At 55.5% G+C, this 12,511-nt stretch overlaps 1 protein-coding gene across 5 annotated transcripts; it reads left to right on the plus strand.

Moving 5' to 3' along the window:
• Positions 1–270: 270 nt before the first annotated feature.
• Sema3b (semaphorin 3B) lies at positions 271–12,478 on the plus strand. 5 transcript variants are annotated; one of them, XM_075964691.1, is made up of 20 exons: positions 271–434; positions 2,295–2,357; positions 2,739–2,844; positions 4,115–4,301; positions 5,058–5,215; positions 5,396–5,458; positions 5,859–5,978; positions 6,059–6,152; positions 6,340–6,459; positions 7,203–7,348; positions 7,445–7,556; positions 7,664–7,733; positions 7,815–7,959; positions 8,245–8,464; positions 9,409–9,500; positions 9,582–9,623; positions 9,838–9,995; positions 10,116–10,171; positions 10,259–10,398; positions 10,774–12,478. In XM_075964691.1, exons 4-20 carry the CDS (start codon positions 4,193–4,195, stop codon positions 11,212–11,214), a joined length of 2,286 nt encoding a protein of 761 aa, XP_075820806.1. In that variant the 5' UTR covers positions 271–434; positions 2,295–2,357; positions 2,739–2,844; positions 4,115–4,192; the 3' UTR covers positions 11,215–12,478. The 5 variants fall into 5 exon arrangements, with proteins under 5 accessions (XP_075820806.1, XP_075820808.1, XP_075820809.1 ...); XM_075964693.1 differs by having other exon boundaries at positions 2,773–2,844; XM_075964694.1 differs by lacking the exons at positions 271–434; positions 2,739–2,844 and having other exon boundaries at positions 2,313–2,357.
• The last annotated feature ends 33 nt before the right edge of the window (positions 12,479–12,511 follow it).

Below are 12,511 nucleotides of genomic sequence, written 5' to 3' on the forward strand. Positions count from 1 at the left end.
GCAATGAAGAAAACAGGAGTTAGTGTGGAACTGTGATGTGGCTGGTTGGGGGGGGGACTCCCCATCCCAGAGGGGTTGACCTCAGCCTGTGAGGAATGTGCACGAGGGAGGGAGGGAAGGCAGGGGTGGAGCCAGCAGGGGGAGGGCCACAGCTAAAGGCCCAAAGCTCTTTTTTTTTTTTTTTGAGACAGAATTTCTCTGTAGTTTTGGAGCCTGACCTTGAACTAGCTCTCGTGAAGAGGCTGGCCCCGAACACACAGAGATCCACCTGTCCGTGCCTCCTGACTGCCGGGATTAAAGGCGTGCACCATCACCTCCCGCTAGGTCCAAAGCTCTTGGTGGCCCCTCCTGCCGCTCCTCCACCTCAGCTCTGACGTGGCCCACTGAAGGGAAGGGCAACAGGCAAGGAAGGGAGGAACTTATCTTCCCAAAAGGTGGGCTAGGGCTCTCCTGGACATGGAGACCAGACTTGGGGTTTATGGGTGGGGAATGTCCTGTCAGTCCCTTGCCTTTTTCACAGACTGAGGGTAAGTGTTGTTCTGTCAGGAAGCTAGGCTTCAGGAGGCTCTTCATGGCTGTGCCTTACCACCTCCTGGTACCAAACCTCAGTCCTCACAGTCACGTGATATGGTGCCTACGTGGCCGGTAACTTGGAGCCGCCAGCTTTGATTGCAAAAGCAGGTGTGAGTGAGGAGCCTGGGATCCCAGGAGCCCAGGGCACTGGCACGTGCGTGCGTGCGTGCGCGCGCAGCTGTCATCAGAAGGTGTGCTGTAGCAGCCGTACCGCGGGCAGCCCAAGCGGGGTGCAAAGGAGTAGGTTCAATGGCGGGGGGGGGGGGGGTGGGGGGTGGAGACGAATCCGGTTATTTCCCAAAGGAAAAGCCACGGCCATGCCAGGCTGTGCAGTCTGTGGGCAACCCACAGGAAGAACCCAGGCAGACCTGTGCTCGTGGATGTCCCAGGGCAGGGGTGTAAGCAGGACCCCAACTGCCTCTCTGGGTTTCAGACCCAGGCCAGGATGGCCTTATTCCAGAGTCTTGAGGAGTCTGATTGTGACACCTGGATACCAACACCTGAAGTGCTGCCTCTAAGGGACCACCCACCACCAACCTGGCATGATGAACCCCGGGGTCGTGGGAAGAACCCATCCATCCCTTCCTCTTCTGCAGGAACGAGCCACCTGCCCTGAGTGAGCCAGAGACAGCTCATTCCCTTGAACTGGAGGCAGTCTGGGCAGACTGGGGACACAGCAGGGGTGGGTAGGGGCCTCAAAGGCACTTGCTGATCTTGGCTGCTTGGTGGAAAATTGTAAACAGCCAAAGAATGTTGTTTGCTTGCATGAGGCCAGAGGAAGCTGCCCTGGTCCATGGGGAGAGGCAGCCAGCCCAGGAGCAGGGCAAGGCCTCATCCTAGAAGCCTTGAGTTCCTCCAGGCGCCCTCCTGAACCCCTCTAGTTTCTCCCGCTGGCTGCCGCTAGACAGGCAGGCCGGGAACACTGGGTCCTGAGGCAAGGCCTCAGAGCAGACTCCCGGGAAGATAAGTCTCCCCTTATCTCTGTCTGTGTCCCCTTATCTCTGACTGGCTGACACCCGGGCAGTTTGTAACAAAACTGTACAGTTGAAGTGTCCGGCTCCTGTGACAGACAGCCGAAGCTGGAGGTCTCTGACACTGAGATCCTGCTGTCAGCCTTGGGGAGACCTTGAAAGTGTCCCTAAGAGTACAAACAGGGAGTGCTTTCCAGAGCAGCTACAGAACAAGATCCCAGGTACCTCCCCACCTGGACACCAAAGTCAAGAGTAGGGAGGAGTCTGTCCCAAACTGTCTGCCTTACCCCTGGCCCAGCAGAGGTAGGAGGAGCAGGAGCTGAAGGCCATCCTTGACTACCTAGCAAACTGGAAGCCAGCCCAGGCTACATGAGACTCTGCCTTCAAACAAACAAAAATAATTCTACAGAAACCTCCCTCAGGTGCCCAGCTCTGGCCTTGATGGGCAGGGCAGTCTTCCCAGCTTGGAAGAGAGGCTGGAGTCCATAGTCCTCCACCTCCCAGCAGTCTGCCCCTAGCTCCAGCCTAGCTGGGCTCTCAGGATGAACCCACACACTCACACTCGGCAGAAGTGAGATTTACTGCATCTCCCCCCCCCCCCCAATCTCTTTTTCCTGCCTGGCTGTCATCACCACTGAGGGCCAGACAGCTGAAGTTTTAAGAGGTCCAATTGGTAAGGAAGCCACTGGGGCTGGGGCCCAGGAGAGGGGAGGAGAGTGCCTTCCCTGACCTCTGACCCACCTATTACAGCCAGCTCCCGGAATCTGAGGTTGCTGCCGAGTGTCCAGACATCCCTTGGCTGTGGAGGGACAGGTGAGGACTGGACTGCCTGGTCTACCGTTCCTTCTGCCGGCTGCCCAAGAACTGTCTGTCAGTGAGGGTCTCTGCCGGTTCTACCTGCTTTGTCTTAGCTGATTGCCAGGTTTCTGGGACTACTATCTGGGGCACCCTTCACCTTGGGATCCAGCAGGAGAGGGCCACCTCTACCTGCCTGAACCTTGGTCCCATTCCATTCGTGAGGGGCCACCATCTCCAACCAGTCCCAGCTGCCTGTGCCGGTCACCCGATCCACCCTGTAGCCCTGCAAACTTTATGGTATTCTGGGAGGTGGCTGGCCTGGTGGGGGCGGGGGCTTCTGCTTAAAGGAGCCGTCAGAGGGTGCCCTGTGGGCCCTAGCCTGCTCCCCTTCTCCAGGAAAGAGGGGTTAAGGTGGGAGACCCCTTTGCAGAGTTCTTGGAGGAGTGCGGAAAGGCAGCCCACGTCAGCTTCACAGACTTCCTGACCCTGAGAAGAGGCAGAGGCAAGTGTCAGCAAATCAAAGGAGAGAGACAGGGGTACTGGCCTGGGAGGGGTCTAGAAGCTGGTGAGGGGGGTAGAGACTAGAGGGAGGAGAGGTCTGTGACCTTGGCCCCTGGGCCCAACCTGTCCTGCCTGCTCCAGTAAAGGAGGGTGGCCATAGCAGCCAGAACCTAGCTTCACCTGAGAGTGACAGGCAAGATGTCTGGTTCAGTGGGGAGGCTCAAAGACAGGAAAACTAAGACCTGGAATTGGAAGGGACTTGGAGGACAAATAATTGTTCTACCTGGAGCATAAAGTGAGCCAGAGGGGTCACCTTGCTCCTCTCTCGGGTTCCCCCCTCAGGCTGCAGAGAGGAAACAATAGTGGGGGGGGGGGAAGGGGGCTGCTGAATGGGTCTGGGTGGGGGTCCTGGGAAGAACAGGTCCCACTTGTATGTTAGAGTCAAAAGGAGTGATTGACCCTGCTTTTGTATTCCCTTGCATGTCCACTATGCATGTCCACACATCAGCCCATGCACAGATGTGACTCATGTTCCAAACAGGCATATTTTATGCTGGTACACGTGGAATAGATTCACACACAGTGCCGCATGTGTGTATGCACATTTGTGCACCTGACGTGTCTGTACAGGTGTGGCATGTGTTTGCTCATAGACATTTATACATATGCATGCGTTCACACTGCTCATGTACGCATGTTCACAAAGGGACCCTCGGAAACTTGTTCATATCCGTCGGCAGCCACAGCCTTGCTCCAGTCCCCAAGTCCCTCTGCATCTCCCTCCCCATCAGTGGGTGCACAGCCACCTCCAGAGGCCTCAGCCCCTCCTGCCATTCTCCCTTCATCAGCTGTTTTGCTCATTGCACTTGGTGCCCTCTGAAATAACCACAAGGTCTGACTTCTTGTTGGCCCTTTGCCCTTTACTGCCTGGGGACCTTGTCTGTGCCGGCAGTATCCTCGTCCCTGCCCCAGGCTGGCATGTAGTGGGTGCGTAGTGTTTGTGAATTAATGTTTGTGAGTGTGTGTAGAGGAGGGGAGGTTACTGAGGAGGGTGACGTGGTGGGGCAGGTGCCTACCAATGCAGGGTGACCCTGAGGGTGTGCCCGGTGTGGGTGTGTCTCTGATTGTGGCCAGGCGGGGCACCCTTGGCGGAGAGGAAATGGTATGCGAGCCCCCAGCCTCTTTCCCTAGGGGCTGTAATCTGATCCCTTGGGACTCCCCCATGCCCTCCCACCCTTACCCTCTCTGCCTTGCTGCCGACTCTTTTCCAGATCCTGGGGCAGAGTCCAGGGCAGCTGAAGGCTCCTCCACACACGCCTGCTGAACCCTGAGCGCCCTGAGCTGCCGGCATGGGGCGGGCCGAGGCCGCCGCCATGATCCCAGGCCTGGCCCTTCTCTGGGCAGCAGGGCTGGGGGACGCTGCCCCTAACCTTCCACGCCTTCGGCTCTCCTTTCAAGGTAGGTGCACCTGGCAGATTGAGGGCCGGCTTGAGGTGAACAGGAAAAGGGCCCAGTGTGGAAAGACTTGCTGGTACCAGCATATGCATGCCCATCACTGGACACTTGCTGGGTTGGGGGCATTCTTAGGCCATCTCCAGTTAACCCTGTTCTAGCCTCAGGCCCAAACCTCTCTGCCTACATTCTCCTCATGCTTTCCCAAGGAGAACCCCTACTGTCTCCATAGCAACAGTCCTTGTCTCTGTTTCATTCCCCATCCCAAGGCAAGCCATGCCTCTTTGAAGGGAAGTCAAGGTTCTGGGGCCAGCAGAGCCCCTCCTTATTTTACCACTTGCACAGAGGGTGGGCTCTGAGCAGTGGCATTTGGTGGCCAACTGCTGAATCCAAGCTGGTAACAGGGGGACTGGGAAGCCTGACTTGTTAGGGATGGAATTCTGCCTTTCCCTTCTTCCTACCCGCTCTGCCTCTCCTAGACCCTGGGTCTATGAGCCTGGCCTCCCAGCATGGCAATCCGCTTGTCTGTACATGTTTTCCTAAATCTTCTCTCTCCTTACCGGGCGCTGCACCACTTACCCTGTGACTCTGTACCTGGGTGGGCCAGTCTTCATATACATAAGCTAACATGCATGTAAGTGTCTATGTGTGTGTTTTGGGTCACACAAATAACCTTGGTCTGTAGATAGACAACCAGGCAGGGCCTTGAGGATGTTCCTGTCATGACAGGCAGACAAGTACTCGGTGTATCTATCCCTGCAGAGTTACAGGCCCAGCATGGTGTCCGAACCTTCAGACTGGAGCGCACCTGCTGTTATGAAGCCTTACTGGTGGATGAGGAGCGCGGGCGCCTGTTTGTGGGTGCTGAGAACCACGTGGCTTCCCTCAGCCTCGATAACATCAGCAAGCGAGCCAAGAAGGTGCCCGGGACCCCTCATCTTACCCAACTTAAGTGCTACCCCAGGGCAAAGCCTTAGAACCCTACTCCAGACTGTCTAGACCCTAGACTCTAGAGAAAGCCAAAGGGGTGGGCAACTGGATGGAGAAATCCCCCAAATAAAGAATATCCCAGGTCCCTAACCTGTGTTCCCGCCCTATAGCTGGCCTGGCCGGCCCCTGTGGAATGGCGCGAAGAGTGCAACTGGGCAGGGAAGGACATTGGTGTGAGTGTGGGCTACTCAACGGGGAGCATGCGGAGGAGGGTGGGGGATGGGGAGGCCCTCACCCCAGGGTTGAGAGAGAGGCTAGCCTGTTATGGCTAGGGTAAGGGCAGGGAGGTCAAGGCTGGTGAGGTCTGGAGGTGGTGAGTCAGGGTTGTTCTTCTTGGGGGCATCTGAGTCATGGGGTGGGGGGGCTGTGCATATGTATACTTCCTTATGTCGCCACCCTGTGAAGACAGGCAGGACTTGTCAGATAGCAGGGCACTGGGTCCCTGAGGTCCCTGTGGTCCCTGAAGTCCCTGTTAGTGCTTCCCTGGGCTGAACTGTAACCCCTGAGGGCTGTCTCCCTGGGGAAAGCCTGATTGCCTCCTCCTGCCCCACCCCTCTCCCACCTGCCTACCAGACGGAGTGCATGAACTTTGTAAAGCTGCTGCACACCTATAACCACACACACCTGCTGGCCTGTGGCACCGGGGCCTTCCACCCAACCTGTGCCTTTGTGGAAGTGGGCCACCGGCTGGAGGTAAAACCAGGACTTGACAGCAGGGAAGCGGGGGTCATTGCGAAGGACCTGGTATTAACAGTCCCACCCCCATCTCCCAGGAACCCATGCTCAGACTGGACCTGAAAAAACTCGAGGATGGCAAGGGAAAGAGCCCTTATGACCCGAGGCACCGCGCTGCCTCCGTGCTGGTGGGTGAGTCCAAAGGCTGGCACCCAGTGCAACTCTAGACCCCCTTGGAAATCCTAGAACTTCATATGTCCCAAGGGCACTCCCTCAGATACCCTATAGCCTTGACTCCCTGAGCACCCCCAGAACTCCCTAGGCAACTTTTACTTCAATAGTTTGCAGCTGGCTGAACACCCCCTTGCCCTGTCTGCAGGGGAAGAACTGTACTCCGGGGTGGCAGCGGACCTCATGGGCAGGGACTTTACCATCTTTCGCAGCCTGGGCCAGAATCCGAGTCTCCGAACAGAACCCCATGATTCCCGCTGGCTCAACGGTGAGAAGCTTAGTGGGAGCCCCTGGGAGGAAACTGCCATCCTCCACAGGGAAGGCGGCACACAACAAAACAGTAAGAGAGCGATGGGCGAAGACTCTCCAAGTGTGTACATAATCAGGCCCTGTGCCAGGATCACAGAGCCGGGCAAGCACCTTTGAGCCCATGAGTCTCAGAACAAGCACATAATGACATAAATTCCGGTGACCATGACGCCCCTGGAAAGTAAAGGGAAAGGAGTTTGGGTTGAGGAGAGGAAGTAGTTTGCTGGGAATAGGTACGAGTTATTAACAGCTTCCAGAACACAAGAAAACCAGCTAACGGAATTGGAAGAGCATTCCAGATAAGGGGAATGACTAGCACAAAGGCCCTGGGGCCAGCAGAGAAACAAACTCAGGGAACTAGTATCGATAGGAGTCCTTTACTATGGGACAGTAGGAGGAACGGAAGGAGGAAGGGGGAGTATTTGATCTGGTAGGGAGGAAGAGTTTATGAATGAAGGTGAAAAACAGATACCCCATCTCCGTCTTTTCCTGGCACATGTAAGAAAGTGTGACATGATCAGAAGCCCTGTAAAGGGGAGAGGGACAGCCCGCTTGTGCTTGTAGCTATGGTCTCTACTGCCGCCTCGTGGCTGCTTCTTGCCTTGCAGCTGCTGATCATAGGGGTAGGTCTTGGAGTTGCAGGAGTCTGCTGATGGGGCCAGGACTAGGACCCGCTGATACCATGCCTCCTGTTTGGTCTAGAACCCAAGTTTGTCAAGGTCTTTTGGATCCCGGAGAGCGAGAACCCTGACGATGATAAAATCTATTTCTTCTTCCGTGAGTCTGCGGTGGAAGCAGCACCCGCAATGGGACGAATGACTGTGTCCCGCGTTGGCCAGATCTGCAGGGTAAAGAGACACTGGGCCCTTCGCTCCCTGGCTACCTTTGCCCCGACCCTTTGCCTACAATGGTCTTGTGCTCATCCCTTCCGATCCTGTGAACAGAATGACCTGGGTGGCCAGCGCAGCTTGGTCAACAAATGGACCACATTTCTGAAGGCGAGGCTTGTGTGCTCAGTACCTGGAGTTGAGGGTGACACCCATTTTGACCAACTTCGTGAGTGTCTTAAATGAGGGATGGCATCAGGGGAGGAGCCGAGGGTGCAGAATCCAGGAGCCTGGGGGTGGTGTGTACTGCCCTGCCAACCTTCCCTTTTCTTACAGAGGACGTGTTTCTTTTGACCTCCCGGGACCGCCAGACACCACTTCTCTACGCCGTCTTCTCCACCTCCAGGTGAGGGGCCGGAAGTGGGAGTTCCCTTGGGCAGTCAGTTTGGCTTGCGGGCGCTCATTTCGTTCTCTTCATCGCTCGTAGTGTCGTCTTCCAGGGCTCCGCTGTGTGCGTGTATAGCATGAATGACGTGCGCCGAGCCTTCTTGGGACCCTTTGCTCACAAGGAGGGGCCTACACACCAGTGGGTGTCCTACCAGGGTCGTGTCCCCTACCCACGACCTGGCATGGTGCGTTGCTAGGGACTGCTTGCAGCAACAATCAGCTTCGAAGTCTCAAGGGTAGAGAACTTGACTTTGGCCTGGGGGTTTTGTCGGGGGTCCGATTTCTTCCTTCTGGTATGGGTGGAGAAATGTCACCCCCATACGACAGAACTGCAGAGTGAGACCAGGTTCACGGGGAAAGGCTCTTTCTTGTCCCTTTTCACCTTTCCTGTTCCCGGAGGCTCTGAATGAAGGGCCTGACCACAAAATCCTAAGTGTGTATCTCTGCTTGACGTGCCTTGCCTTCCCTAGTGCCCCAGCAAGACCTTTGGCACCTTCAGTTCCACCAAGGACTTCCCAGATGATGTTATCCAGTTTGCTCGGAACCACCCTCTCATGTACAACCCAGTCCTGCCCGTGGGGGGGCGCCCTCTCTTCCTCCAAGTGGGAGCTGGGTACACCTTCACCCAGATCGCTGCAGACCGCGTAGCAGCTGCCGATGGACACTACGATGTTCTCTTCATTGGTACAGGTCAGGGTCTCATCACAATAGCCCCCTCCCCCATAGAGCCCCGTCCAGGGTCCTTGGCTTGAAGGTAGAAGTTGTGCCAATTAGTCTAATTTCTACATCTCTGTCTGGGCTATGGCCCCACTTTCTAAAGGCGGCCCTAGCTATTCTAACTTACAATTTTCACTTTTTCATGCCCTAACCACGATGAAGGTGGAGACAGTGTGTGTGCACGTGCATGCAGACACACACACACACACACACACACTCATGCACGTGTGCATGGATATACCAGGCTTTTTTCTTTTAGGTCGCCACCACCAGCTCCCAAATCATGACACAGGGACTTGTAGGGACTTGCTAGAGTTTTGAATGCTCAGCCTAGCTTAGATTTGTTTTTGGCTAGCTCTTAAATTAACCTGTTTCTCTCAATCTGTATTTTGCCTCGGGGCTTTTCACCTTTCTGTGTGTCCTACTCTGTGTCTGTTGGCTGACATCTCCCCCCCTCTCTCCTCATTTTCTCGTTCATCTGTTGATTCTCTCTGCCTGCCTGTCCTGCCTATTCTCCTAGCTACTGGCCATTTAGCTTTTTGTTTTTTATTGTCTTTAAAGACTTATTTATTTATTATGTATACAACATTTTGCCTCCATGTATGTCCCCACACCATGGGAGAGCTCCAGATTTCATTACAGGTGGTTGTGAGCCACCATGTGGTTGCTGGGAATTAAACTCAGGACCTCTGGAAGAGCAGCCAGTGCTCTTAACCTCTGAGCCATCTCTCCAGCCCCCCCATTCAGCTTTTTATCAGGTGCTTTAGGCTGGCAAGGTGCAACAGCAAACACATCTTTACATAATTAAACAATGTAACACACCTTTGCCCAGTTAAAATAATACCCACAGCACTCAGGTGGGCACTGCACCTGCTTGTCAGGGAAAAGCAAGTCCCCTCCTCTTCTCATTTCCACAGATGTGGGCACAGTGCTGAAAGTGATCTCAGTCCCCAAGGGCAGCCGACCTAACTCCGAGGGACTTCTCCTGGAAGAGCTGCAGGTGTTCGAGGTGAGGCTTCATCCCCAGTCACTCTAGGATACATCACCCCAACTCATTAAATGCTGATCCCATGTCCTGCCTCCCTTTCAGGACTCTGCCACCATCACCAGCATGCAAATCTCCTCTAAAAGGGTGAGTAACTGAACTCTGAGGAGCACCACCAGCCAGCACCCCAATTGTCTCGCTTCTCCTTAGTCTTCACAGCCCAGAGTTCAGGAATAGCTTGTGCTTTGCTAGACAATGCGACCTCAGTGTTCGCATCCGTCAAGTGGGTAGAAGGCTGCCTGACGGAAGGGAGCCAGGTAAGGGCTACCCTCAATCAGACTGGAGTTCTTGTGCCCTCTAGCACCAGCTCTACGTAGCATCGCCGAGTGCGGTGGCCCAGATTGCATTGCATCGCTGCACTACCCTAGGCCGCGCCTGCGCAGAATGCTGCCTGGCCCGTGACCCTTACTGTGCTTGGGATGGATCAGCCTGCACACGCTTCCAGCCTACTGCCAAGAGGTGGGCTGGCATGAAGTCTGGATTGAGCCACTGTGGGGGGGAGAGGCGGGGGTGGGGTGGGGTCACTAACTGCTTCGCCACCAGCTGAGAAGGGGTCACAGGTTTTAATATCTCCCTCAGGCGGTTCCGGAGGCAAGACATAAGGAATGGTGACCCTAGCACCCTGTGCTCTGGGGGTGAGTACCTCAACAGCTCCTACCCTCAGGCCTTGAAATTGCCACACCCAGCCCTACCTTGTCTGAATTTTACCCTCCTGTCTCAAGACTCCTCCCACCCAGCGCTGTTGGAGCGGAAGGTCTTAGGCGTGGAGAACGGCAGTGCCTTTCTGGAGTGTGAGCCCCGCTCGCTACAGGCGCAAGTGGAGTGGACCTTCCATCGTGCAGGGGAGGTGGCTCACACCCAGGTGTGCCTCCCTTCCTAACCAGGCCCATCTAAGAGAAGCCATGCCCTGCCCAACGAGACCTGTGACTTGTACCTCACAGGAGTCCAGTTCAATGAGGCCCTGCAGTCAGATTCCTTACCTGTTCAGTCCTTAGTTGAACTCCACAGCCCAGTGATGTCCCCACTGTGTCCAACTAGACTCCTGACCCACCCACTACCTCAGCCCACTGAGGTTTCCTGTCTCCCTCAACCAGCATTCAGGTGACCCCTCTCACCCATCCTAAGGCTTACTATCCCTGCTCACCTAGCCTTAAGTGAGTATGGGCCACCATCTATGATTCCCATCCAGCTTTGGTCCCAAATGACCCTTTGCTTCTGTGCCTGCCCCCACACACAGGTGCTGGCCGAGGAGCGACTTGAGCGGACAGCCCGGGGGCTGCTGCTGCGGAGGCTGCGGCGCCAGGACTCCGGCGTGTATCTGTGCGTCGCGGTCGAACAAGGTTTTTCACGGCCACTGTGTCGCCTGGTGCTACACGTGCTAAGTGCGGTGCAGGCCGAAAGACTGGCACGGGCTGAGGAGGCAGCAGCCCCTGCACCCCCAGGCCCTAAACTCTGGTACCGAGACTTCTTGCAGCTGGTGGAGCCGGGCGGCGGTGGAGGGGCGAACTCCCTGCGAATGTGCCGCCCGCAGCCTGGGCCCCGCCCGCAGCCTGGGCCCCGCCCGCAGCCTGGACCCCACTCTGTGGCAGCAGAGTCACGTCGGAAGGGTCGCAACAGGCGGATGCATGCCTCTGAGCTGCGTGCTGAGCGTGGGCCACGTAGTGCAGCACACTGGTGACTGGGCTGTCCCCACACCGGGGAACAGGCTGGATTTGACACTCAGAAGAGGGGGCAAACGCCAGAAAGACATAAGCGTTGTGGCTGGGGCACACTGAGGTCCTTGGGCCAATAGAGAGACACCTAACTCATAATACATAGGCCCTGGCCAAAGGGTAGCCCAGCCAGCTAAGTTGTTAACAAGATAACCCGCGAATGTAGCCTCAGAAGAGTAGTCCAGGCTTAATTCAGGTTCTAGCCTGCAGAGAGGGGACAGAGAAGTGGGGTTCCATAGTAGACCAGGGCCAGAGAACTGTCTTGAGTACCTGCCCTGGGGGAAGCATTTTTTCCTGGGCAGTGAGGAGCAGAAAGCTATGAACAGATTAGGCTGTTGGGATCCAGGTGAGGCAGGCCAACTGTACTAAAGTAATGCAATAAACACTTTATCAGCTGATGTTGGATTGGCCCCAGCAGATAACAGGTAGTACTTGACCTTGCTGGGAGCCACGGGTGTCGTCCTAGCAGTCCAAAGGCCTAAATTTTTCTCATCTTAAATTGCCATTCTGCAGGGTGGTGGTGGCACTTACCTTTAATCCCAGCACTCTGGAGGCAGAGGCAGGCAGTTCTCTGTGAGTTCGAGGCCAGTCTGGTCTACAGAGCTAGTTCCAGGTCAGACAGGGCTACACAGAGAAACCCTGTCTTGAAGGGGAAAAATTTTGCTGTAGTAAAGATCCAAAGTGGTATTAGATGATCCAGCTGGCTCCAGTGAGCCTCCGCGGGTGCTGACATGCGCAGTGCATTCTCCAACTATTAATGGCAGGGCTAAGCTCTCTGATGGAAAAACAAACAGTACTGGATGTTGTGGGCAAGAATGTGTGCAGAACTCACTGAAGGGCTGACACTTGAGCTGAAAGATAAGAAGGAACCAGTCACAGGATATCTGGTGGCAGAACATTCCAGGATGGAAGAACCAGTCCAAAGCCTTGGTGTGGGGAACAAACCTGCCAAATCTGAGGAACGTCAAGGAGGCTAATACGATAGTGTGACGTGAGATGGATTCAGGATGTTTTGGAAGGTAGACCCCCCCCCTCCTAGCCTTGCTTTGCACAGTCGAGAAGAAGCAGAACACAGTTCATTTGCACACAGACTAAGGCCTGGAAACTGGACCAGCTTCCTTCCCTCCATAGTGAGCAGTGTACATCCTCACTCGCCCCCATGTGGCCTGTTAAGCCCTTGTGGAGAGGAGGGAGAGGGAGGATCAAGACTACTTTGTGCTAAATCCTTTAGTCATGTCTCTGCGTTTTTTATTCGCAGTACTC

This window comes from Microtus pennsylvanicus, chromosome 3 (genome assembly GCF_037038515.1).
Source record: "Microtus pennsylvanicus isolate mMicPen1 chromosome 3, mMicPen1.hap1, whole genome shotgun sequence".
Lineage (NCBI taxonomy): Eukaryota > Metazoa > Chordata > Mammalia > Rodentia > Cricetidae > Microtus > Microtus pennsylvanicus.